This window comes from Tenrec ecaudatus, chromosome 3 (genome assembly GCF_050624435.1).
Source record: "Tenrec ecaudatus isolate mTenEca1 chromosome 3, mTenEca1.hap1, whole genome shotgun sequence".
Classification (NCBI taxonomy): domain Eukaryota; kingdom Metazoa; phylum Chordata; class Mammalia; order Afrosoricida; family Tenrecidae; genus Tenrec; species Tenrec ecaudatus.
In genome coordinates this window covers 172756885-172784293 of record NC_134532.1, presented here as the reverse complement: position 1 = coordinate 172784293, position 27409 = coordinate 172756885, and the positions used below count along the sequence as shown (strand labels likewise).

Below are 27409 nucleotides of genomic sequence, written 5' to 3'. Positions count from 1 at the left end.
ACGAGGGCATGTGTGACTTGTGTTTTACCTCCTAGGTTTAAGAAAGGGACACAGTTTGCAAAATATGAACAGAAAGCTTGCTGTGATATGAATTCTTGTCTAGTTTAATTTTTTTTTAATTAAGCATTTTTCAGCCAACTATTTCTACTTAGTTTCCTCTTAAGTCTCAAACTCTCTGTCATCGAGTCGATTCCAAATCACGGCAACCTTATAGGTCAGAGTAGACCTGTCCTTGCGGATTTCCAAGGCTTTAAAGTTTGATAGGCTTGGCCAGCCTCATCTTCCTCCCACAGAGCAGCTGCTGGGTTCGAACTGCTGACTTTGTGCTAAGCAGGTCACGGCCACCAGGGCCCCACCTCTTCAGTGGTTGTGGTGGTCGTGTCGACTGCACTGAAAATACGCAGAGTAAGCCTCCCTTTAGGGCAGCAGTTCTCAACCAGGGCCCGATTCACCACAGGAGCAAAATGACAGTGATGAAGTAGCAACGAAAACAATTTTATGGTTGGGGGGGTCACCACAACATGAGGAACTGTATTAAAGGGTCGTGGCATTAGGAAGGTCGAGAACCACTGCTTAAAGTGTCTGAAAATGTAGGCCAACAAAAAGTGACCAACCACATTCTAGCACACCCATCGAGTACAGATCGTTAAGATGCAGCTATAATCTAGCATCTTTAACATCAAAACAATGAACATTCACCAGAATTTTAACCAGCGACCTCCGCCCCGCAGCCCGACCAATATAAAATCCCATTAGGAGTCATTATCATTTCATCCGATGACCATCCGTGTCCATCAAAGGGAAAGGCTGGTGGGGAACGGGGGGTGGGGGTGGGCGGGCATTTACCTCTCTTCAATGCTCTCCTTTATGGGCTTGTGGTCGGGATTGCCATCCATGGGAGCTATCATTGTATTGCTGCTGGAAGTAGTACCTGCAAATCAGAGCGGACACACTACCTATGAACTTAACAACCTGGGATAACTCCGTCAGTACAAAGGATGTCAACTGATGACGGCAACACGCTGTTAAATGACACCAAGGTGACTTTAAAAAAGAAATGTAGAGGAAAGCCCCCGGGTCACTCGGGGATAATGTCAATTTGCCCTCACTTTGACACAGCTGAATCAACCCCCACTTCCAACACCACCTGCCTCACAGTCGGCCAGGCACCTTCACTGCGGCATACACTGACCAAGAAGTCCGGGCTTACTGCATTCTGTCCCAAAGGACAAAGAGGACAGAGCAAACCTGCTCCTTGAGGTTTATGGGGTTAGAAATCTTGAGGGGAAAGAACACCTTATTGTTCGAACAGCTGACCTCGTGGCCAGCTACTCCGCTCACAATCCCTTCTGCCCCCAGGGCTCCTCCTTGCATGAAAAGTTGCCATCAGAGCCGTAGGCCCAGGTTCCAACCGAACTACGCACCAGGCTCAGACATAAAAGCACACTTAGGAACGGTTCTTGTTCCCAAACTGGGGATCACTTAGACTCAAAATGACAGACACAAGGACACGACGACAGCAACAGCAATGGATGCTGGAAAACCTCTGGGCAAGAAGGAAAACCAGGATGTCACTTTCTCTGTGCAGCTGAACGTACCAGGGGCTCAGGAATTAGTGACATTACTCCGTTGGACCTTAAGAGAGTTGGGGAGCGGGGGGAGGGGGGGTAGGTGATACCAAACACAGGACTGGTGAGAAACCTATTTCAGAAGGAGCTGGTTCTCCATGTCGGCCTCCCTGCCCGCCTGCACAGGGATGGCTTTCTCTCTGCACACCCTAAACGATGGCTTTCTGTGTTGGGACGCCATCAGCTTTCTGGACCAAGATGTCAAGCACAACTGGAGAGAGGAGCATCTCACGGAGCACAGGAAGGGCGGGCAGCTCCAGCCCCCTGCTTGGCAGCTCAGCGTGTTAACCCTTTGCACTCTCCAGGGACTCCATTTGTTCTACAGGGACAGGGCGAATCTACACTCCGGGGCTGCATCGCACTGCCCACCCCCTTCCCTCTAGACGACGGAGAAACCTCGGCTGCCCAATGTCTTCACTCTGGTGACAATTTCTAATTAGATCTGTCAAACTTAATTGACAGACACGGCTTGTGTCTGCTGTCGACCGCGACGGGCAGGGCAGCCCCCACCGCAAGCAATGCCTCACCTGAGGTGACAGAAGGGATTTTGTAACTGGAGGTGATGCGATAATACGGGGGGTTGTCCATGTGGGTGACTCCGGAACTGACGGGGTCCGTCAGCTGAAGTTCGCCCACCAGTTCTTCGAGCAACTGCATGGTTTTATCTCGGCCCAAGTACACGATGACCTTCTTCACCTGTTCAGAAGAGGAAGAGCAAAACCTTGACCTCGTACGGTTTCCGGGCAGTAAACTTTATCACCATTAACACGGTATTAAGTAGCAGAAACGAAGCCCGCGCTAAACATGAATCGATAGCTATTGGTAGCAAGAGAGCATCCATTCGTTCTAGAAACATGGTCTTCCTCACACCTCGGTAGTGCACACCGAGCGGGAACAGAATCTAATGAGGATGAACAGAATACGGGACAACTGTAGGTGCATGTGGTCTCAATGTGTGGTTCTTATTGCCGCCAGGCAGACTTCAAACCCAGGAACGGTCTTTGCTCGTTCCTTCCCCACTCTCTCCTTCAGCCTGGCGGGTTAGTGAGTGAGAGCCAGGAACTGGAAGGCTACACGGACCCAGGCGAGGCAACAGGTGTGGAATGTGGGTTCACTGTTCAGTCACCAGCTGTGTGTCAGGGCGAGGGACGCAAGTTCAGTTTCCCTTCTGCCAAGTGGGGCTCTTGGGAGCATCTCTTCACGTAGTTGGTAGGAGCTAAAGGTCATAAGGCACTTTCCAACGGCCTAACGGACTCTACGTGTTATGTGGGAAAAGTTCATTTCCACGATATGGATTACATGTATGTCTGTTTCAGAAATTCGAGGATGGATCCCTGAACTACTAACTGGTCAGCCTCTCTCTTTCCCACCTCTCCCCTTTAATCCTGGTTACTCCAAGCAAAGTGCTTGAAGCACGAGCATCATTAGCTGGAGCTTGTTAGAATGCAGAATCCGACGTCCCCGCTTACACGATCGGAATCAGAACAGGAGCCCCGGATGGTCCGGAAGCACCCGGCCACACGAGAAGCACAGCTGCAGACAACCTTGGGTTTAAGTGCACTACCTCGGACCCCAAGCCCGCTAACAGGGTGCCCCACTGAGAGCAGGCCCGCTACACCTGTCTCTCCATCTCAGCAGCCTGCTCGAGCCAGTGGCCCATGGAATCACTGTGCCCAGGCTCTGCCTCCTCAGGATGCTGCTTGCATCTCTGTCTTCGCACTCGGGCTCAGCCTGGCTGACTGACCCCGCGGGAGACCCTCTCAAGTCTCCAAGGCGTCCTCTCCCTGCCCCTCGCAGCGCTCACTCCCTCCTCACGCGATTCAATTCCGGGCCAGAGTTCTGGTTCTCACGAGGGGTGGAGGCAGATGGCTGTAAGAGTCTACACACATTACTTTCCTCTGCGCTGTTTTTCTCTTCTGTAAAACAGCCGCAACTTTACCAAATGCAGAGCGTTAGTCCGAGAATTAAATGAAAGAAGGCAGATGAAATGCCTGGCCCATACTAAGTGCTTCAGCAGGAGTAAATATGAAATGATGATGAATGACAATAAATTTGTGTTATTGCTTTTTTAAATGGCAGTGACTTCTTGTGAACCAGCTATTCCCTGAAATTCATCTTGGTCTCTGAGAACGATAGCCTCATGCCTGTTCCTAATTCCAGCCCTAATTCACTCACTTGTTCAATTAACGGGCACCTTCTATGTGCTTGGCACTGTTTGAGGCATCTGCTCCTCGTTTACCAGGCAACTTGCTATCCGACCTTTCGCATGTACAACGGTAAGAGGAATCCAGCACCCACTGCTGTGTGTTTCAGCGACGGACACTTGGCAGCAATGCGTGCTGAGGGGCGAAGCGGGAGCAACACTGGCAATGATGGTTGGGGTTACCTGTCAATTTGGCTGGGCTATGGCTTTTGGTGGTTTGGCAGCTGTGTCACAATGGGATTTGGCTATCGGGCAATTTTGAAATTTTTAGCGTAGTTATGTAATGACGTAGTCATTTTCAGTCACGTAATACCAGTTTCCACATAATGACCTGCAAATCGAGCTGTGTGAGGAACCAAACTTCCTGCTCATCAGGAGCTCACCCTCTCTGGGGTGGAGACAAAGCACCAGTGAGATATTATGTAAGACCTGCAATGGAGGGCGAGGACAAGGGCTGGGCAGGGGCCTCGCCTTGCCTCTGCTGCCCTATTGCTGCCGACGCTTGTCACAGACATCTGGCCAATGTATTAAAAAAAGCAAGAAAAAGGTTAAATAAATGTGAATACATACGTAAGGCAAGAGGCTTGGTTCACTGTTCACTCCACAGATGCTGATCAAAAAGTGCAAGATTATCTTCAGGTTTTTGGGCCAGCCATCTGCGAGCGTGGTCCACACATTCTCCACCTCCGACCAGGCCAGCTCATCGCCATACTAGATTGCCGGGCACAGGACAGAAACCGTGGTCAGGCTGTGCTCTTGCACACCACACTGCCTGCTGGGCGCACTTGCGACCGCAGCAGCTCAAGTTCTCAGTGTTCTGAGTCCGGGCCCCTGTTTTCTAGTGGTGTCCACGAGTAAGGAAAAAAATGTATTTTTTCTCCCTAATAGATCTAAACACGCACGTCATGAATCACACAGGGTTTTCACAACACAACACAACCACAGGACATCTTAAGTCAAGGGCTGCTTAAATAGAGAAAGGGATGCAGGATTGCTCGGTGGCCGCTGCCGGATCTCTAACCACATGGACTATGATGTAAAGGCCGGGAGTCTCTACAATTCCATGCGGTGCTTGCTGCGTGCTGCCGGGTGGCCCTAGCTCCCACAGAAGGGGCCCGCACGGTTCCCAAAGCTATCATCTTGACGGTTGCAGCCGGCCAAGCCTTGTGCCCACACAACTCCCACCTGCCAAGCCGAGCACTGAACCCAGCGCCACCAGGGCCCCTCGGATTCAATGAGGCAACGGCAGGCACAGAGCCCATTTTACCTTGGCTGTCATGTACATCAGATTGTTCAAAACCATCGCGGTGGCTTGTGGTGACCCCCAGCCTTCTCCCCGTAACCAGCGCCTGCTGGTCACCATGAGCTCCCGGTCTTTCAGTGCGTCCTCTTCGTCATCGTCGTCGCCGTCATGCCGCCGTCCCGTGGGCAGAGGCTTCAAGTCCACCAGCTCGATGTTGTTCATCCACGGTAACAGGTAGTGCAGCATCACCTGGCGCCCGGCGGGCTGCGCCGTCTGGATCCTCTGGCTAATCTCTGCGAGGGGAAACGAGCGCGAGGGGGAGAGAGCTGACTGGACTGTGGTGGCTTCTCCGTGGGAACCCACTCAACCTCGCGCTCTGAGAGGCTGCGGCACCAGACGGCAGTCCTTCGTTACATGTAACACCCTGAGCGCAGCTCCTCCTCTGACCCACTCGACCTCAATGGCAGGACAGTGAGAGGTCACAGCCAAGGGCGACCAAACCTCATACTTCATTCCTAACTCTCTGAGCGGTTAGAATAAATCAGTGCAACCACATCGGTTTTCTATCGGGGACAAGCCAACAGTGTGCTGGTTATTTGTGTGCACCTCTTATTTATGTAACAGCTGGTACGCACACAGCACACTGATTCAACATAAGCTAAATGAGTTATGCCGCTTGGATAGTTACCAGGCGCCAGAGGATTTAAACTGAAGTATGCTCACCATGCCACGGGGCCTTGTAGCTGTTCAATTCCCATCAATCCCTATAAAATGAAATGATCAAAACTCTCCTACACTGTTGGTGAGATTACAGAATGGTGCAATATTTATGAAAAATAGTATGGTGCTTTCTAAAGGACCAGATACAGAAATACCTTGTGATCCAGCCACCCCACACCTAGCTTAGCTCTCCAAAAGTTGTGAAGAATGGTGACACAAGCAGACATATGCACACCCGTGTTCGCTAAAGCAGTGGTCACAGTAGCATAGCAGTGTCGCACGTGCAGACGATGGAATGCTACACAGCTAGAAAGAGCCATGAAGAGTCCTGGAAACACCTGAAAACACGGGTGGATCTGGAGGACATGATGCCGAATGAGAGCATCAGAAAAGGTCAAGTACTCTGAGTTTCTGTAAAGAGAGCCATGTTCTGTGATGGCTACCAGGGACTGGAGGCCAGAGGAGGGGAATCGCTCTCTCGATGGGCACTGGCTATTTTGGGTCACAGAAAGGGCATTACCAACTATGGTGGAACTCAGCACAATATGACCAAGTTAAATAGAAACATTAAGAGGAATACAAGAAAACCATTTCAATATCATGTCTGTATGTTCGTTTACATACATAAGACATTACATGTAAGTAACTGCACCTGTACATACCTCTATAGGGATGTCTGTAGGCATATGTATATATATGTCTGTGCGAGATGCTCCTAGATGCACAGTTGTGACAAAGCACGTAGGAGCCAGAGTTAAGGAAGCTTCCGAGGCCAAACAGCTTGCAGGATGGTTTTACTGGGTTCAAAGGCTCAGGCTTAGGACCAGAGACTCGGGGACAACCTCTTTGGGTAAGAATCTATAAAACTCTACGTCTATATTCATATGGAGCAAAAGAGAATGAAGAAAACCAAACGCGGACTATTAGCCTACATGAACTATTTTCTAACCCGACAAGAACTGGATGGTGCTCAGCTACCAGCTCTGACCAGGTACACACCAGAAGGTCCTAAATAGAACGGGAGAACAACGGAGAGCAAAGTACAAAATACAAATACTGGACCAATAAAGACTAGAGGAACCTCTGATACTACTGAGATCCTATGACCTTGGGGCTGCAGCTGTTTCTGAAAGTCACCTTCCTGTCAAACAACAGATTGTCTCAAGAAATACACAATACTACCTGTGAGTAATGTGGTCAACAATAGGAAACAAAAACAGCTAGACTCAGAAAGAAAGACAGGACGACAAGGTGCTCAGGGAAGCTAGATCAATGGACACAGAATGGAAGAGAATGCGAATGCGGCCATTATGAAAATTGTAACCAATGTCGCCGAACAAGTTGTATAAAAGCTACTTAGTGGGAGCATCGTTTGCTGTGCAAAGTCACCTAAAACACAATAAACTAGTACTAAAAATTAAAATCAAGAGCGAGGATGACAAATATAGTTGGCTCGTGAAGTTATTGCACAAGTTGAATTAACACCAATTCCAACGAAGTATTCGTCTAATGTCTGGCCCATTTGCTGCTGTTGGTTGCCATCAAGTCTGCTCTGACCCATGGCAACCCAACCCGTGCACAACAGAACTAAGCACAGCTTGGTCCTGGGCCTCCCTGCACAAGTCTGGGGCATTCTTGAGAACACTGTTGAGGGCGGTGTGCATTTTGAATGCCTTCCCACCTAGTGGGCTCATTTCCCAGCCAGACAGAGAAACGTATCAGTTGTGATCCACAGTGTTTCCATGGACTGACTGTCAGAGGGGTAACCACCAGGTCTTTTCTCCTAGTCTACTTAATCTGTAAACTCTACTGAACCCCGTGTACTCTGGGTGATCCTGCTGGCAGAGCTTCCAGGTTCACAGCAACGCCTAAGTGACCCCTGATGTCAATGGTGGCCTGGCCTATCATTGTCCCAACCCTTTTGTCAGTATTTCTTCCGTGAATACATCACCTTGATTACTTCTTGTTTAAAGGGTGGCTATGAGTCAGCCTGGACTCGTTGGCAGGGAATTTGTATTTTTTTGGTATGTGATATCACAATACCTGGAGGGCTGGGAAGTAGCTGATTGAAGAGATCCTAACTTGGGGAGGGTCATTGTGTGTAGACCTGTGGTGAGGAGACTCATGCTACCGGAGCTGGAGGGCCACCTATGCCAACTGGGGAATGCACGAAGGCAGAGACAAGTTAACAGTGCATGCAGAGGCCATGTTTGGGCTCAGAAAGGAACTAGAGATAGTAAGTAGATACGAACAGCAAGAAATGTCTGAAGACTGGGCTGAGGGGAAAAGGGCAGGAGGACTGAGCAGTGGGGACATTCTGGCCAATTCCATGACCTCTGAGCCCCAACTGGACTCCTCTCCTTTCTGGGCAGGAGCCTGGCCGATGCGCAGCAGCAGAAACAGAAAAACCAGGGTTAAGGGCAGTCACAGCTTTGTGTCGATGACCATGACATTCATCTCACTCTCTCAGTTCTACAATTTAATTTGGTTGTTACTGAGATCACACAGCAAACACAGTTCTAGTTCAATCTGTGTGCTTAAGCTGGTGATGCTGATTACATTCAACCATTCCCTCTCCTTTTTGGGGATGTTCCTTCCCTCTTTCCCATTAACATAAACTCAATGCTCCCTCCCAAGGCTCTGCCCAATCATTTGAGTCGCTGTTGCCACTTTACTCCCATAGAGATAGTCCTTACAAGAACCGAATGCTCAAGGCGGGTTTTTGTTTTCCCTGTTCAGCTAGGTTGCTGTTTGGTTTTCAGAAGACCCCAGGGATTATTTTAGGTTTGAGTTTCAAAGAGTTTGCAGGGCCATAGGTTCAGAGGCTCATCTAGCTCTCTTCATTCCGGAAAGGTTGGAATCCGCGAGACTTTGATCAGGATCTCTGTGGATCACATCTATCTTTGAAGAGGGTCCGGACTGTGGGACCTGGGGGTGGGGGAGGCGGAAGCAGCAATATTGAAGACAGTGGCTATAAAAGGGCGCCGTGTTCTGATGTGAAAACACATAAAGCCAAAGTAACGAACATGGCTTGGCACTGCTCTAACAATAGACCACAAGCTAATGGAATACATGTAGAGTCCCAAAACAGATCCATGCCATCAACTAATTAGATAAGGGCACTTGTCTATCTGCTGGGAGAAGGAAAAGTCTCGTCAGCAAATGGTCGGTGCTGGAAAAAACGGGCTCTCCCCATCACAGGAGAAGGAATCAGATCCAGGCCTCCTATCCTGCACAAAAGCCAATTAGAAATGAACCAAGCTCCTAAATGTCAGGGGAAAAAAAGAATCATAAAATTCTCAGAAGAAAATCTGGTGGTGCTGCTGTGGGAGCTTCTTTATAATGAGGCGCTAATGGGTCTGACGACAAAAGCAAGAAGACCAAAGACAATACAGATAAGGGCCTGCGCAGAAAAAGACACATGGGTTAGCTATCCTTTGCCCCAAACAGATCCACTTCTTGACGTACTGAATGTTAGGAGAATGTGTTTAATGTCTTTCCCCACGCTGGTCAATTCAGTACAAACGCCCTCCACTGCTGGAGCAGGCACTGTGGGGAGACGCCCCCAGGAAGCTCAGGTCAGGGACAGAAAGGAAACACAGCAAACCCTTGTCATCTCCTGGATGCCAATTTTGGTGCATGCCCTGTACTCAGGTTGGATTAACACTAGCTCAGTGTGTTGTGCGCCATCGTCCAAACGTTTCTCGGTCCCAGGCTAAGGTCCTATTGAGTTGCCAGTTGACCCAGGTGGAACCTCAAGACTGCTCACATGTTATCAATAATGTTATCATGCCTGATGCCTAGCCCAGGTGTTCTCGAAGGCCCTGGAAAGAACATTTGCTGACCCCCAGGAAAGGAAGACGGAGCAGAGAGCAATGTGGCATTCTAATGCCTAGCTTTACTTAATCAAGTGGAACCTTTCCTTACGATCAGAAGAGAGAAAATTGTTGCGAGAGCATTACAGACGGGTTCTTCAAAGAGTGAGGAATCCCTGGGTGGGACAAATACCCAACAGTCAAATGGTTGGATTGTACAAGCCCCTGCAGAAGGCCCCTAGGAAGAAAGGTGCGGTGATCTCCATGAAACAAACCAATAAGAGCAGCCACTGAAAGTCCTGAAGGACACAGCTGGACTCTGACCCCACAAGTCCCACCGGGTTTTTTCCCTGATAAAACAAGCAGGTGCGGTTAATCCCCGTTTCTTTGAACTCCTGCTGCCTTTCATCCCTGCCTGTTACCATTATCAAAGGCAACACAATCAGACCTACATGAAAAGGCTCAGGTCGCTCCCTGCCTATGAAAGACAAGCTTTTAAATGCAGGGTGGAGGGCTCTTCGTCCCTTTGATTTCTGCTGAGAGCTGAGTGGAGATGGGCGGGGCCAGGGCACAGACCCCCTCAGAGGAAACCTAAAGAGCATCACAGAGCTCTCCGAAGCACTTTGTGTTCAAAAGAAAGCAATTCGTATATCAAATGTGAAGACGTGTTGTGCTTTGATTCCGTCTCAAATGGAAACTACAGGAAATATTGTGAAAAGCAGTGTGTTTGAGAACTGATTGTTTAAAGAAAAAACCCAAGTCCCCAAAGCACTAGCTAGCGAGATGTTCCCACCTGAGAACATGGCGAGAGTGAGCTCGGGATACGCCCTGGCTAACTCCTCCGACAACTGGTAGTAAGACACGGAGTAGAGATGCGGCAGCGGCGAGAGCTGGCTGAGAACACCGTCGCTTCTCTGGACCTCCAGTTTGTGGGCGTAGCGAAACATCTTCGGTTCCAGTATCTGCAGGGAGGTAAGGCACCCAGCCAAAGTTAATACCTCACCGCCCTTCACAGTCCAACTTCAGCTGTGCTTTCTTACAAATAATAATAATTAAAAAAAGAACCCTCCTGAGAAATACTAAACTTCAGTGAGCATCTAACATTATTTATAATATCAATAAATATATATTTTAAACGGTTATATGTAGAATATTTCAGATATCAATGCCTGCTTCCAAGAAATGACTGCATTAGATGCTCTGTTTAAATTACTTTCTCAATTCTTTCTTTGAGTCCCATAGAGAAAAGTTATGAAAGGAAATCATTGATGAGCCAATGACTTTTCACTTGGCTCTCGAAAAAAACATGTGACTCACATTATTCTTATCTGCTGCACAGAAATACTTACATGAACCCAAATCATCAAGCTTTTATAAGTATCTTCATACATATATAGAGTGTGCAGGGGGACATATATAACCCCCAGACAAAACATTTAACCCCCAGACAAAACATTTCTGAATGGTTTGTATTACTCAAAGAACAAAATGACCTATCTTATCTTTTGCTTCCTATACTCAGGAATTTACACGATAGACCTTGCTATTAAAAATAAAGCCAAATATTTTCATTCTCACTGCCACTGAGTGATTCTGGGTCATAGGATGGAGTAAACTGCCCCTGTGGGTTTCAGAGGCTCAAGATCTTTATGGGAACAGGTAGCCTCATCTTGCTCCTGGGGAGTGGCTGATGGGCTTGAACTATAGTCCTTTCCAAGAGAAGTAGCCCCACTATGCCACTGGGGCTCCTGAAGATTAGAATTAGTACACTTCCAAAGCAAAACATCAATGATTGGGCTTTATTAACCTTTTAGTAGAGAGGGTTTAATTAATTATCATTTGTCTACAAACCTGTAGGAGCTGCATGGCCACTTCATAGATACTTCTGGACGAGTCGGCTGCTTTAAACAGTATCAGATTTAGGAGCATCACTGTGTCACACTGATAATCCCTGGGGGCAAACGGGTAAGGTTAGCTAAACAATGGGATGTCCCGAGGTGTTCCCACCAGCTAGGAAATAGAGCTGTGTCAGAGAAACGGCAAAGCCGCAGACAGATGTGGATGTCCTAGGTGGATGGGCTGACTTTTCCTTAAAGGCCATAGTTACAACAGCTGCCCGGCGATCATCACAGCCTTATTCAGGTCGGATTTCCTCCACCCTTGAAAGGAAACACCGGCTTGCTTACTACTTCCGCCGAATTCGCAAGGAAAATCTGGCTAGCCTAGAAAGAAGAGGACGTCGAGTACCTGTTCTGGAACACATTGGCGATGGCCTTAAAGCAGCCGGCAGCCACCCTCTTGGAGCCAGTGTAACAACGATCCACAGCCCAGTACATCAAGTTGCTCTGGTCGGGGTTCAGCTCCAGCAGTAAGGTGACCGCTTCACAGCCCAGCTGATGGACCTGTGGCAGAGGGGGCGGATTGCCCAGGGCAGAGGGAATGATAGGTCACCCAACCGGCCCGTTTTCTCCACATTCTTAAGAAACAACGCAAGGTAACCCAAAACGTGGTATTTACTGGCACTTAAATCACAGAAGTTGACACAATAGATGTATGTATGTAGGTATGAATTGTGATAAGAACTGTACGAGCCCCCAATAAAATGATTTAAAAACAAACAAAAAAAATCACAGAATCCAGTCTCCCTTGGTTCGCATCTTCCTGGTTCTATTGAATCAGCAGGAACCCCCCCCCCCAAAAAAAAAAAAAAGACGTGGATAAATGATCCTTGGCCTGCTGTTCACAGAGGGCTCCTCATCCCCCCTCAGCAGAGGCCCTGGAGGCGGCGGAGGAACAGGAATAGAGATGAAGTGCTTTCAGAAAAATGAGTCATTCACCTCTCCGCTGATTTTTAATCAAGCTCTGTCCTTTTGGCTAACCCAATAAAAGCCTTCGGAGGGGAGAACATGTACAGGTGCTCGATCAGACTGAGGACTGCGTGTGTGCAGCATGCGAGAGCAAGGGTGCTGCGGGCAAGACAAAACAATCCCCTGGAGAGTGGTCTAAACAGTGACATGAACAATAGACAAGAAAATGTGACTTCTCTGGAGCTCAATGTAATCGGCGATATTACTTTATGTATAGATTTACACCCTGTTGTAAGATATCTACCCGATTTATTGCTCCTTGGATATCAAAGAGAAATTGAAATTATCCAAATGAGTTGTGATAAAGACTAGAATTTTCTTAGGCTACGCTACCCTGATTTTCCACAATATACATATATACATACATATATATAAAATATATACGCTAATCATTTTATTTGGGGCTCATACAACTCTTATTGCAATCCATACATACATCAACTGTGTAAAGCACATCTGTACATTCGTTGCCCTCATCATTCTAAAACATTTGCTCTTCACCTAAGCCCCTGGTATAAGTTCCTCATTTTCCCCCTCCCTCCCCGCTCCCCTTCCCTCATGAACCCTTGATAATTTATAAATTATTATTTTGTTATATCTTGCCCTCTCTACCCGCTTTTCTGTTATCCATTCCCCAGGGAGTTCACATGTAGATCCTTGTAATCGGTTCCCCCTTTAATACATATATTTTTACATGTAATTCTCACCTTCATTTGAAAGAAGACAAACAGTCCGGTTCTCAGGGAACCCATGCAGTAGGTGAGGATAATTACCTTTTTGTCCAGAGAGTCCAAAATGTTATCCAACCATTTGTACAAATAGCCATCGGATGACAGGCCCACATTATCTGCGACTGGGCCGCAACAGAGGACAGCGGACATGGCCTGCACACAGCAACACGACAATTACACTTACAACACTTGAGTGCTCCCGTGAGGCTGCCTAGTGAAACGGGCAGGGCATCTTCTCTCAGGCTTCGCTACCAGAAACTCTTCTATATTTTACTCTCCTAGCTACCACGGACACCCATACGATTTCTCCCTTCACAAGAGAAGCGTGACAACCATTCTTAAAGCGACCAAATTTGATGGGCAGCATATAAGTATCATGATACCAAATTAGACATGGAGTTTGAAGAGCTGTATATGACAAGAAAAATAAGTGACCACGAGAAAGTACTTCAATAGAGAACAATTTTAAAAGGAGGCATTTGTTATCTTTGAAACAATCTTCACATATTTTTAAAAATGATATTCAAAATTTGGTAGATTCTGGAACTTGTTGCCATGGCTTCTTATGAATTAAACTTATAAATACCATTGGAGTATGGCAATCAAATACATATTCCAATTCTCTCAGGCATTCTGAGGAAATTCTTACTCTCTTTATAATACCAGGCAGTGAGAGATAAAACGACAACAATTCTAACTCGGTTCTTAAGGAGAGAAGGAATCTGATCTCTAAATCTGATACCTTGAGTGCACAGTATTGATGTCTATTAATTTGCATATTCCTATCGCTGTATCTGTCCAAGGGCGTAAACATGATGCTAAAAGGACCAGCCCAGTGGCTGAACAGCATAAACAGACTGTGACGAAGGCTCTGTTGAGGAAAAATACTTCTTCTCTGGTGCACTGTGAGAGAGAGAAAAAAGAAAGATGGGAAATTTTCCATTTCCTTTGACATGTAGGATTTGTTACAGAAAATACAAGTTAGCACGAGTCTTTATTTCTGCCAGCCAGCAAACACCCACAATAGAAGAATTCTGTGGACATGTCTGCCAGTCACAAGCACAACGCTGCTGTCTGTGTAACCGTGGGGGCCTGTATGATAGGAAGTATGGGATCTTGGCCAGGAGAGCCTCCAAAGTAGACTGAATCTGGCACATAAGCTGGCTCCCAGCTGGAAGTGAGGGCCCCGCCCTCCTCTCTGCCCATCAGCTAGGCTTGACCAAGCCTCAACACGCCTCTGGATCATCAGCAATGAGGATCCAGGAGTGAGTTGTTAGTAAACTATGTTTATCCCCCAGCAACAATGAAGCTTTCTTTAGAAAAAGGAATCATATACACAATCCTGGTATGGAAAACGGAAAGTGACTGATTGAAGAAAGGTGTGGGGCCCAAGTCCAGTATCATTCCGATGCACCAAAGAAAACCCCACTGGGATAAGACCATTTGAAAACCAGTGCTTTAGAGCATATCCTCCCAAACTTATTTAGCATGCCACCCCCTTTACAGGGGACAAAAAAAAAATACTGTGCCCCACTTTGCAACACAAAACTTTTAGCCATAGTTCTGGATACAGTAGGTATCCGCTTTTGTAGGGCCCCTGGATGGCTCCAGCACCCCCAGGGGACAGTACTGCCCATTTGGGGAAAACACCAGTCTACATCTTCCTATCAGCCAAAATCTCCCTTAATTCTTGTCTCAAGCACCACTTGGGGCAGGAAGCTATTGCCCCCAGTGTCTAAAACAAGCCTGTCCGAAGAGCTGGCCCTACGGTCCTCTTCAGGCTACTGTGTCAGCATCCTCATTATCAATGAAAACCAAAACCCCAGAGGAAGGGAAAAGAGACTACAGGCCATTTCAGCACTCGATCATCATGCTCTGGTTTTAGTAGAAAGAATACCTGGAACATTCTGGATGATATTCGCCACTAAGGCACTGAAATGGCATCGTATATCCTTCAGGGTATCAGAGTCCTTCTCGTTCTCGGCCTCCAGGAGCTGCCTGGTCAAGTCTACATACTCCAGCAATGTGTTGTTGAGGAAATGCGTCTCATGATCAAGGCCACCGCTTGCACTGAAAATGCAATTTTTTGAAAAATTTAAATATTAATAAAATGTGTTTTTGAACTGTTGCTTTAATGTTAACAAATTCCTAGAACTCAGGCTCAGAGTAATAGATATTAAACTCTTAAAGGTCATGGTAATGACTTAATGTAAAAAAAAAGTAATAAAAATGAACATGATTTTGTCTTCCTTACATATGTATGCAAATAGATGGTGCTTCTTGATCAGGGAAACCACTGTGGATATCTACCTATGGAATTCCCTGCTCAGGAAAAAGACCTGGCTTCCTGCTTCCCTAACAGGCACCATCTGGGAGGGTCACGGGGTAGTTCCACCCTGATCGACAGGGTTGCTATGAGCTGGCATCAACTCAGTGTCAGTGAGGCTTTTATTTTTTTGTTTAATCCAATGCTATGCTTCACTTTATTCCGAGTGCTGATGTCATTTCCTCCCTATCGCACGTGAAAGGTGAAGGTCAATGATTCTTCATTCAGTAACTTTACGTTAAAAGCCAGGACAAAACAAAAATGATTTAGATATAGTGTTAAATTTTTTATTATTATCGTTTTATTGGGGGCTCATACAACTCCTATCACAATTCATACATACATCCATTGTGTCAAGCACATTTGTACATTTGTTGCCATCATTTTCAAAACATTTTCTTTCTACTTGAGCCCTTGGTATCAGCTCATTTCGCCCCTACCCCACTCTCCCTCCCTCATGAACCCTTGATCATTTATAAATTATTATTATTTTGTCATGTCTTACACTGACCAATATCTCCCTTTATCCACTGTTCTGTTGTCCGTCCCCCTGGGAGGGGATTATATGTAGATCATTGTGATCCGTTCCCCTTTCCTTCCTGGTATGGCTACTCTCATTATTGGTCCTGAGGCGTTTATCTGTCCTGGACTCCCTGTGGTTCGAGCTCTTATCTGTACCAGTGTACATGCTCTGGTCTAGCCGGATTAGTAAGGTAGAATTGGGGTCATGACAGTGGGGGGTAAGAAGCATTAAAGAACTATAGGAAAGTTGTGTGTTTCAGCAGTGCTATACTGCACCCTGACTGGCTTGTCTTCACCCCCCGCCCCGCCCCCAATCCTTCTGTGAATGGATGTCCAATTGCTAACAGGGCACGCCCACTCATTCATAATGATAGGCTTTTTTGTTCTGGGTCTTCGATGCCTGATACCTGATCCTATCACTACCTTGTGATCACACAGGCTGGTATGCTTCTTCGATATAGGCTTTGTTGCTTCTCAGCTAGATGGCCGCTTGTTCATATTCAAGCTTTTAAGACCCCAGATGCTCTATCTTTTATAGCCAGGCACCATCACCACATTTGCTTTCTTCACCACATTTGCTTATGCACCCCCTTTGTCTCTAGAGATTGTGTTAAGATGGGGAACATCATGGAATGCCAGGTTAATAGAGCCAAGTGTTCCTGTGTTGAGGGAGTACTTGAGTGGAGGGCCAATGTCCATCTGCTATCTTAATATTAAACCTATAAATATATGTACATAGATCTATTTCCCCATTGTCACATATAAATATATTTACATATGCACATGCCTGTATTTAGATCTCTATGAATGTCCTTTGCCTCAAAGTTCTTTCCTCTATTTCCTTTTACTTTCCTCTTGTCCCACTATCATGTTCAGCCTTCATTTTGGTTTCAGTAATTCCGCTTGGTTACATTGCCCTTGATTAAGCCCTACCAGGTCTTCTACATGGTGTTAATTTTTGCACCAAATCTAAGAAGCTTTCTTTTCTTTATTTTATCTTCCTGAAATTCTTTCACATCATTTTGGTGGAGAACAGAAAGAAAGAGAATGATGTTTATTTTTCCTCCCTTTGTATTTCAAAGAATAGTAAATCAGTGGCATACATGCTCTTTGATTAATGCTCTATTTTAAAAAGCACTCATCGAAAGCACTGGATAGCAAAAAATGGTAACAATGCAATGCAGGTATCACAGTCACTACACCTATCTGGTGATTACCACGCTCTCTCAAGTCCTCTTTGCAGTTAAACATTCAAATATGGTCAAACCTGTCTCACATTCATCCTACCCCGCACCTGCAATGGTCAGAAAACACCATTACCCTCCTAAGGAAACAGTTACTTTTCAACCTAAAGCCGATGGGGCTTTCATTTGTTGTCCAGCATCTAGTTCAGGTTTTATGGTTATATTTTTGTGAGTGAGAGAACACAGTTATAAAATATGTTTTTGGATTTTACTTTTTTTTCCCCGGGAGCAGAAAATTAATAAAATTAAAATAGCCAAACTCACAACCATTGAGTTGATTCTGATTTAAAGCAATCTTAAAGGTCAAAGTAGAACTTCCCCTAAGGGTTTCCATGCCTGAACTCTTTTTGAAAGTAGAAACCCTCATCTCTTTTAAAAAAAAACAAAACATTTTACTGGGGGTTCATACAACTCCTATCACAATCCATACGTACATAAATTGTGTAAAGCACGTTTGCACATTTGTTGCCCTCAACACTCTCAAAACATTTGCTCTCCACTTAAGCCCCTGTCATCATCCCCCCCCCCCAAGAGCCCTTGATAATTTATAAATTATTATTTTGTCATCTCTTACACTGTCTGACGTCTTTCACCCACTTTTCTGTTGTTCATCCCCAGGTAGGAGGTTATATGTAGATCCTTGTAATTGGTTCCCCCTTTCCACCCCACCCTCCCTGACGAAACCCTCATTTTTCACCCATGGAGTAGTTGGTGGTTTTGAACTGCTGACCATGGTGGCTACCAGCCTGGCGAGTAACCCACTATGCCAGCATTGGAGTGAACCTTTGCAAAGCTGAAATATTTAGCGTTTTACTATGGGATTTTTGAATTTTATAAAAAATTAGCTTTTGAAAAGAGCTAAATCTGTGGGAGAAAAGGCTACTGATTGCAACTAAAACAAAAATCATAGGGATATTCAAACCACTTTTTCTCTGACGCAATTTAGTTGTAGCAATAAATTTTCCACTACATTGTCCTGGCTGCCGGTTACAGGATGAGCTACATCTTTGGTTGATAAATAGCATCTACATGACAGATAGGTACGTCAGTGCCCACAAGTTGACTCTGACTCACAACACAACTAATGGTATCCTGGTGCTGGGCCAGCCTCCCGACATCTGACATGTGTGAGTTCCTTGTTGCAGCTACTCTGTCAATCCACTTCACAGAGGGTCTCCTTATACCTCCTGACCCTCAACATCACCTGATATTGTCCTCCAGCAATGAACCCCAATGTTCCCCACAGAGGTTCCACTGGCTAATCTTTAGACACAGCCACCACAGTACCACAAATGGGCAGGGGCTACTGTAGTAATACAGGCAGGCTCTTCGTACTACGTCCCCCAATCATTCGACAGTTCTCAAACACAGAATCCAGTACCAACCTGTGACTAATGACGCCAGCATCTGCCAACAGTTCAAATATCCGTACCAGCTGTACTCGTAAGACATCCCGACGCCGGCGCCGCTTCATATTCTGTTTCCAAGACACAAAGACATCAGCTAGAAAGCTTTCCGGGAAGGCATCGGAGAACTTGCTGATATATCTTTATAATCCACGTAAAATCACAAACCATTTATAGTTTCCCCGCCCCCAAAATTACTCATCTTAAAACTTTAAAAGAACTGGAGGAAGAAGGAGTAAACAGTTCTTCTTGATTAATAAAGAATCCGTAAGGTGCTCCCCCAAACTAAGACCAATCCACTGTCATCAGGTAGACCTGGACAAACTCTGTCTCTTAGGGGTTTCAAGACTGTCAATGTTGACAGAAGAGACGGCCGCACATTTCTCCTGCAGAGCTGTTGTTGGGTTTGAACTGATGACCTTGGGATTAGCAGCCCAGCACATAACCCACTGTTCCACCAGAAGGGAAGGAAAAAAATCCTCCCAGGGAATTTAAGAAACCCCACAGATTTTGCTTTCTACTTAAAAACTATGGCATACCCACACATAAAAAATTCAAATAAAATCAAAACAAAAACTGTCCTTGTCCAGGAAGTGGTATGAATAAGCACACCTTTATCACTAGGTCTAAGGTACTAGTACCTAGAAAAATACCTAGAACACTTGAAGGCGATTCTGCTCCTAATAAGGATTCAAAAGAACTGAGACACAGAGCTTCCTTCCATAACACTTCGACTTCATGGCTCCTCATTTATTCCTGTTATTATAGAATTTTCATAACATCTAGCAATTTAAAATAGACTCAATAGTTTTTTATTAATCTTTTCACGTCCACAGTTCAGTTTTCTGCCTCCCGTGAGCAGGACAATTTGTTAATGACCAATTATGCCAATTAGTTTCTTATAGTGTTCTATTTCACTGTCTATAAAAAAAGTTAACCTAGAATAAAGGCTTAAAAGCAAACCACAGAAATGGAAAAGTATACCTCTGGCCTTCTCTCAAGTGCTTCTTTAATTATGGGATGCAATTCCTCTATTAGTTCCCTAAAAGAAAAAGTGATGTACATTGTTTCTATTACTAGCTAAACTGATACACAAATTAACATAGTAGCATATTTCAACTGACAGGTGTTAACCTTATTTCTACAGTCCTAGCAAAACTTTTACTGTTTTATTCCAATTATAAAATAATACAGGTGCACTGTAGAACATTTAGAGCAAACAAAACAGTTCTAACACTTATAGGGTTCTTATTCTAGTTCATAAAATTAAATACTATCTATATTTTTATTTAATCTGTTTCATCTGACGTGTAAACACAGTTCAAAGCTTACCACATTTACAATGATATCCTGTTTTTAGTTAATACTATCCAAGTGCTATTAATAAATCATATTCAATAATTTAATAGGATATCATGATTGCCCTATTTTCACTTATTTCTGAATCCTTACATTTTACCTAATTTTCCTGTTATTCTAAATACTGTTCCAGTGAACACCTTTGTGCATTAACTTTTGTCTTCATTTCTGATTATCTTCTCAAGATTAATTTTGGGAAAATGAATTGATGTGCTTACTTCAGGAGAATGATTGGCTTTATCTTAGCTTACATTCTGATTTTAACTAGGAAACTTACTCATTATTTGTAAATTGTGAGAGAAACACACACGGGCACAATACAAAACCTATCCACAGTTGCATCATTTATATTGATATTTAAAATACATGCATTGGAATTGTCTCCATTAACAGTAAATTTGCTTGTTTTTTGAAGAAACAGATTATTTTTACCTCCCATGTTTTCAAGACACATTGATATACTTATGTATCATAAAATGCTCTTCTAAGATTTCATGTATAATGAATGCTGCCCCACAGGCCTACAGATACATCACATTCTAATTTTGCGTGATACACCTTGCCTTGAGGACAAACGATCACACGTTACTCATCAGGTTGGTTGCAGGTATTCTCAAAATAGTAAATTTAGGGCCCACAGGCAACAACAAAACTGAGGACTCTGTCTCATTACTATCAAAAATAACTGGGGTGATATACTCCATACATGGATACTTCTTTGAAAAATACTCTAGTTCTTTTGAACAAGAAGGGGGAAACCGGAGGGCAGGCTCTAGAATTTTCATCACTAGACCAAGATGGCGTATAGATAGAATCCCTAATGTCAATTAGTTGGGTAGTAAAATGGTACAGATTTAACCAGCACCTTCCTGTTTCTAGAAAATATTTATAGTGTATATTTACTTTTCAAAATGGTCCTGTGAAGAAAATGAAGTTATACAGATTATCTGCACAGCTGGTTGACTAGCCACGGTTCGGCCTCACGTGCACCCATCCTGATCCCCGACCGGCCCTGTGGCCCGGCCTCCACACTCTCTCAGTCCCCACTTGCACTGCTTCCATCCACAGATGAAACACAAGGCGGCTGTTACCTGAACGCTCCCGGGTTGGTCCTGCCAAGGCCTAGAACAAGGGACTCGGTGACTTCCATGCTCTCAGAGCGCATCATGGGAACTATGTGCTTAAACAGGGACGAGGGGGACGGGATGCCAATAATCTGAGGGGCGGGGACGAAAAAGAGTATTGTTTTTATAGAAGCATCGCAGACATGCAATTGTGTGATATTCATTCTAACCACATAAATTCACATGCCAACCATCGTGTGGTCAGAGGCTAGGAGACACGAGAGCACGAGGCGGGGCTTCCACTGTGCTGTTGTACTATGGGCAGTTGGGTGATTCTGATCCTGGGGGAGCTCAAAGGGCAGAGCGGAACTCTTCCACTGAGTTCCCAAGACGGGGATTGTGGCAGCAGCAGACTCCCAAGCCTCTCCTCCCGCCGAGCTGTAGCTTGAATGGCCAACTTCCCAGTGAGGAGCCAGGCGTTCAACCACTGCGTTGCTAAGGCCTCGTATCCCTGGGGCACATAACCTAGGAGAGACTAAGTGTCTGGTCCCTTGGTCGCTGCATGTTTGTTTGCAAAGCTGGGGCTTGTCTACAGGTGTCTTAACTTCTTACAGGGCCTCACCTTCAAATAATTAATGATGCCCTTTGTAACGTCTTGTGATCCAGCAAAAGGAGTAAAAGGAAATTTTGAAAAGAAAATAGTCCGCAATGTCAGTTAGGCAGATACCCAAGTCCTAACTTTTATCAATTTCCCCGAACCTCCCCACACCACAATAAAATGTGGTGCCATATCTTAACACCCGTCTGATCTTATGAAGCACTCTTTACATCACGGCATGACTTACAGAAATTTTAAAAAGGTACTTTATATCACAGAGGAAAAAAAACCACTATACATATTTTTATAAAACACTGCCATTGAGTTAATTTTGACTCGTAGAACAGAGTAGACCTGCTCCCTTACGTTTCTGAGAATTTAATTCTTTACAGTAGTAGTCAATCTCATTTTCGTCCCATGGAGTAGCTGGTGGGTTAGAACCACTGACCTTGTGGTTAGCAGCTCAGGGTGCAATACACTAGCCATAATTAGGAAGCACTAAAAACAGTCCGTCGTTAAGATTTCTGGAACTATTCTCATTCACACGCGCAAGTAATTTACTTCTTAACCAACGTAATGCCTTCGAAGAGAAACTTTAGAAGCAGTGCTCCTCTGCTGTCCTTTGGCCTCCGAGGTAACTTACTTTAGAATCACTGCTGTAGCCGCTATCCGGGGTAGACGCCAGCGTCTCGGGAGGAGAGCACCTCACAGAGCCTGTGGATGCTGAAGAGGAGGCGGAGGCTGCCGCACTGCAGCAAAGAATCAGGTAATTTCTCCACAGGCCGATGTACGAGTCACTGCCCGTGGTAGTATTTACTTTCTTAGCGTTGATGGGGCTGCTGTGGGGGGTGGGGGAGAAGCACAGGGCCTTCATGAGCAAAGTTCATCAATTCATAGTCGATGATTAGCACAAAACTGTTGTAATACTAAGTCACTGTGGAATTACGCAACATATGAAGGGATAGTGTTAGATGGAAAGCGAAGACAGGAACTACAGGAGCATTTCAATGCCATCTACTATTCCTCTGCTAAACGTTAATGCTGTATCAGGACGTGTTACGTAACTTATTCTAAATGTACTCGATAGGGAAAGGTAAGGAAAAAGATAAAAAAATCATAATTAATCCCACACCACACCATCTATTCTTCTGAATATCTGCCGAGATTTACAAAATCATGCGCTAATTCTATTACCTTTTAAATCTATTTTCCCACAAACTTTCTGAAACCCTCTCATATAATACACTATAAATGCATGAATACTCTTCACACAATATAGAAGCATTGAATGTTTATTTTCTACCCACTCTTCACACCTGACATGTCTTTTCCTACTGAAAACAACATGTACATATGCTTAATTATTGCTTGGCATACATTCTTGAGTATGCAATTGCAGAGTAAAAAGAAGAATATACATCTTTCAGGCTGTGACCAAATTTCTGCCTCGAAAAATTACACCTTCGATTGCATAAATCTTTTCAAGCACCAAAATTCTGTTAGCATTAAGAACCGAGAGCCAAACCAAAAATTCCTGGGGAGTAGGGGCATGCAAAACACTCCTAAACACAGACCGTCCTCTGTAGGTTTGCAATAAGATAGTGAATGCACAACCTTCGTTCATTTAGCAACAGGAGAATACATGTGAGAGACGACTCTAGGCACTGGACTGTCACAGTCAAATAAACACAAAACCCAAAATCACTGCCGTCATATGGGCCAGAGAAGATACACGGACATACACTAATTAAACACGAAGCATCACCATATCACAATGGGGCTAAATATGAGGGAGGCAAATACAGCCAAATGGGGCCAACAGGGATTGCTGATGGGAGAGGAACTTAACATTCCAACGATAGCTGCAAATGTCACATAGCACGTGTCTAACTTATTTTTCAGAAAATGAAATCCATTACAAAATCTCCCGGTGTGTATACACAAATGCAATCGGTTTGTGGATTTGAGTGGGTGTGAACCATGAAACTCAGCCACTGGAAACCCGGTCAGAACAGTTATATCATGATGCTCTTGGGGTCACCGTGAGTCAGAGTCACCTATTGCCAAGTAGTTGGCTGGGGTCTGTGTATCCAGAAGGGGGCTTCAAAATGCTTATGGGAAAATTCTATGATCTTTTATAACAATTCTTCCACGAACTTTGTGAAGGACCCTCCTATAGCGCTCTATATATCTCCACTCCCTACTTGTGAATATACGTAGGCACCAAAGTGAAAATCAGTGGAAAGTAAACTGCAGGATGGCCATATTAGATCACCAAATGAAGGATGATTAGATCATTATAGAACTGCCAATTTACACAGGAACTAACTGCCAAAGCTCTGAGAATCACGGCCCAGCTCAACCATCAGAGCCAGTGTGCCTTCCTCCTCACCCCTCGGCATTCATCACTCACAGGCACACAGTATTAATGAACAGAGAAAATTCAGTTGATTTTTTTTTTACAAATGTCACAAAGTTAAATGTTGTCATGAGATAGCCAATACATGCACAGTGAGCGAGTGTATGGATATTTTCCAACGAGCACTCATGGCCACCCTGAGTTGGTGGTGTAAGAGCAGGTGCTAGAAATAAAGTAAGGCTTGTATGTCTGACAGAACATGCAGAGCTAGAAAAAACAACAAGAATTCCATGTGTTGGGCATCCATGTGCATGTTATCTAATGAAAAGCTCATTTACATAAATTAGGGCACATCATAATAGATAAGGGGAAATCGAGATACCAAACTCACACTCAAACATTCTCCTTCCTGTTTCAGAGCAAGACGGAGTTAACTGCAGGCTATAATGGCCTCGGGCACTCTCCCCACAGCCGCGCTACTCCACACCTCTGACACGATCCTCAACACTAGGATCACCCCGGCTCCTAAGCAAGCGCTCTTCCGTAGAGTACCTTCTAGAGGAACAGGCTATTGACCTGCGTTCTCTCTGCCTCTCACCTTTCATCTACCACACCCACCTAAGACACTTATTCACGCTCCCCTGCCATACAGATCCACTGGACACTTAGTAAGTACCAAACACCCTGCTAAGAATAAACGAGCAAATTCCAACTTGGTGAGGCTGAAAAGGGAAAATCAATGATGACAAACAGCAGGACGTATTCTTTACATAGGCTTAACTAATGAACAGAATTTCTTCTTGAATATGTACGGACGGCAGACTGTACACATTTGAATATCAGCTGGCAAAACCACTTACTTTATATCCACCTGTGGAGACAATAACTGAAGCCTCATGTATGCAAACATCCAAGCATAGCTCACGGCTGTGGGACAGTGTTTGGGGAGGTTTTCTTGCTTTAAAAAACTGGAGAGACTGATAATCCAGGGGTCTTGTCCTTGGGTCACATGTGCAAAGATCCATATGTGTGATGGGCTGATGACATCAAACTGGTGGCTGATGGGAGAAGAGTTCCACTCTGCTAGTGTTTGCAAATCTATCGAGCTAGGACAATACAGCAGTGTCATCTGTGAAGAGGGGGAAAGAACCATTAGGCTGATTGCAGATTCACCATGTAAATTGTTGAAAGTGCATGTAATCTACTGGTTGTTTCTAGAATGGTGGTTTTGAGAGAAGCCAATCGGAGATCCTTGAAGGTCAATCTTTTCTAGATAAGTCCATTCTGGTACTTTTTGGGGGAAGGGTCTCCATAATTTCCATTAATCTCAAAAGGATTTTCAAAACAAAAGTTGAACACTTCCTTACGCAGCTCATATATGAACACATAACTCCCACAGCTATGAGAATGCGAAGACACACCATAGGGACCTGCCTGCGGATGGGCCCTCTACAGGCCTGCACACACCCTGCTCTCACTCACCAACACGGTGGGCTCCACAGTCAAGGTCACTGTGGGAAAATGGTCATTGCAGGAAAACAGAGGGTGACGACATCATCACGGCACTGCCAAGCCACTGAGTCACACCTCAGTCACAGTGACACATAACTGCCGGTATGACTTGCACCACGTGGCGACGTCTTACTGCCAGGTCTACGTCATTAATGCACAAGAGAGTCATACTTTGCTTTTACTCTTGGCAGACATGGAGAGTGTTAACTTGGTCAATCACCAATAATTAAGTAGCAGGTGTATTCTTCAAGCCACAAAGTTTACTGAAGAAGCACAGTGTCATTCTTGGGCTTCAGATTTCAGTAATTTTTTTCACAGAGCATTTTAACCAGGATATTACATGCCAGAGCAAACAGCAAATACCTAATAATCAAAAGCAGTATGACATTTAAGGAAACCTTCTCAAACTGAAATCTTACAAAGGAAAGAAAAAAGTATTTTCATGTCTGTGGGGAAGGCCACTAACCACAGCATAAAATCATGTCAGTTTCCAAGATGTTTGGGTTTTCGATTTCTAAAGCACTTCACTGTCTTCAAAACCACTTTTACTTTCAGGGCAACTCAGTCTGGGTGGCTGCAGAGAGGCCCACCATCCCTGCTCCAAACTAGACCGGTGGCAGGGCATCCGTGCGGTTACCTGGTCGGCCCCTGTGAGGTGTATGAAGCTCTCAAGAATGGATGGGCTCAATCTGTCCATCACATCTATGGCTAATTCATCATCACCCTAGTGAAAAAGAAAAAAGATATCACAGCACTGTAGATTTCAGGACTGCCAAAGGAAAGGAGCCTCACCCAAGCACCCACTGGAAATTCACTTAGCACTGCATGTTCCAGAGAGGACTGGAAGCAGGCTGGGGAGTGTGGGGACTCTGCAGAAAACTGTTAAAAGGTGAGTCCTAGCTGCAGGCTGGGTCAAAGAAATGTTCTAGCTAGACAACAAGGATGACGCCGTAGCTAAGTACAATGGCTGATGCTTACCTTAGGTACTTCCAAAAGTGCAAATAAGGTCCGTATTTCTCTGAGGACGCTCACAGCTAGCCGCCTCGTGGCGGACCGGCTGCTGCAGAGAATGACGAGGGCAAACCCTTCCACCACGTGGAAGACGCTGGAGTACAGACTTTTTCCCAGAGGAGGAGCATGAGAGGCTCCATCGGCTACACCATGCTTAAAAGACACATTGACACAGAAAGTGAAATAAAGAAGAAATCGATGAAAGACGTGCCAGTCAAACAATGAAGCAACACACAGCCCTGGCAGCTCGGCTCTATGTCTCCCTCAGCTTAAGAGTGTAACCAGTACTCAGGAATACACGGAACTCTTTCAATTCTAAACACCTGTATGGAATAAATACGTGTATAGGGAAATAGAGTATTGTGAATATGTATACATAGATTATTGGGACATATATATTATTTATAGTATTGTGAAAACTAAAAATGAAAGATGCACTTAGCTGGTAACCGAAATATGAATTTCAAGAACAACTTGGCCATGCTCTGGCTACATTGTACCATGTAGACGTGAGGGGACTGGATTGGACCCCTCCTTTTCATGGTATGAGCCAATAGCATGGCACCACTCCTGAGCTTTTGAGAAAGAGAATCTCCAGTACCTGATGATTCGTATGCTCGTTAAAGAAGGGCTGAAGAGCTGGACAGTCTTAAATTAGTAAGCATTGAAAGACCAGGGTTCTAGGCTATAAATATCTAACTATCAACATATACCGACAATTTGAGCAGCTTATATAGGTAGGAGCCGTGGTGACGCAGGGGTTAATAGCACTGGCCTGTAGCTAAGCAGAGGTCACTGGGT

At 45.0% G+C, this 27409-nt stretch overlaps 1 protein-coding gene across 3 annotated transcripts in view; it reads right to left on the bottom strand.

The window, feature by feature from the left end:
* The window catches only part of FRYL (FRY like transcription coactivator), a 254927-nt gene that overhangs the window by 58635 nt on the left and 168883 nt on the right, over positions 1-27409 (bottom strand). For all 3 annotated transcript variants that reach the window (XM_075544365.1, XM_075544364.1, XM_075544363.1), the window contains 17 exons: positions 26576-26761; positions 26235-26321; positions 24946-25214; positions 22370-22565; positions 21156-21280; positions 19690-19747; positions 18685-18776; positions 15105-15277; positions 13950-14110; positions 13250-13360; positions 11857-12011; positions 11461-11560; positions 10403-10571; positions 5099-5367; positions 4402-4542; positions 2156-2324; positions 847-931 (listed from right to left, as the gene is read on the bottom strand). In XM_075544365.1, the coding sequence (XP_075400480.1) occupies positions 847-931; positions 2156-2324; positions 4402-4542; positions 5099-5367; positions 10403-10571; positions 11461-11560; positions 11857-12011; positions 13250-13360; positions 13950-14110; positions 15105-15277; positions 18685-18776; positions 19690-19747; positions 21156-21280; positions 22370-22565; positions 24946-25214; positions 26235-26321; positions 26576-26761 (2546 nt within the window). The remainder of the gene's footprint in view (positions 1-846; positions 932-2155; positions 2325-4401; positions 4543-5098; positions 5368-10402; positions 10572-11460; positions 11561-11856; positions 12012-13249; positions 13361-13949; positions 14111-15104; positions 15278-18684; positions 18777-19689; positions 19748-21155; positions 21281-22369; positions 22566-24945; positions 25215-26234; positions 26322-26575; positions 26762-27409) is intronic.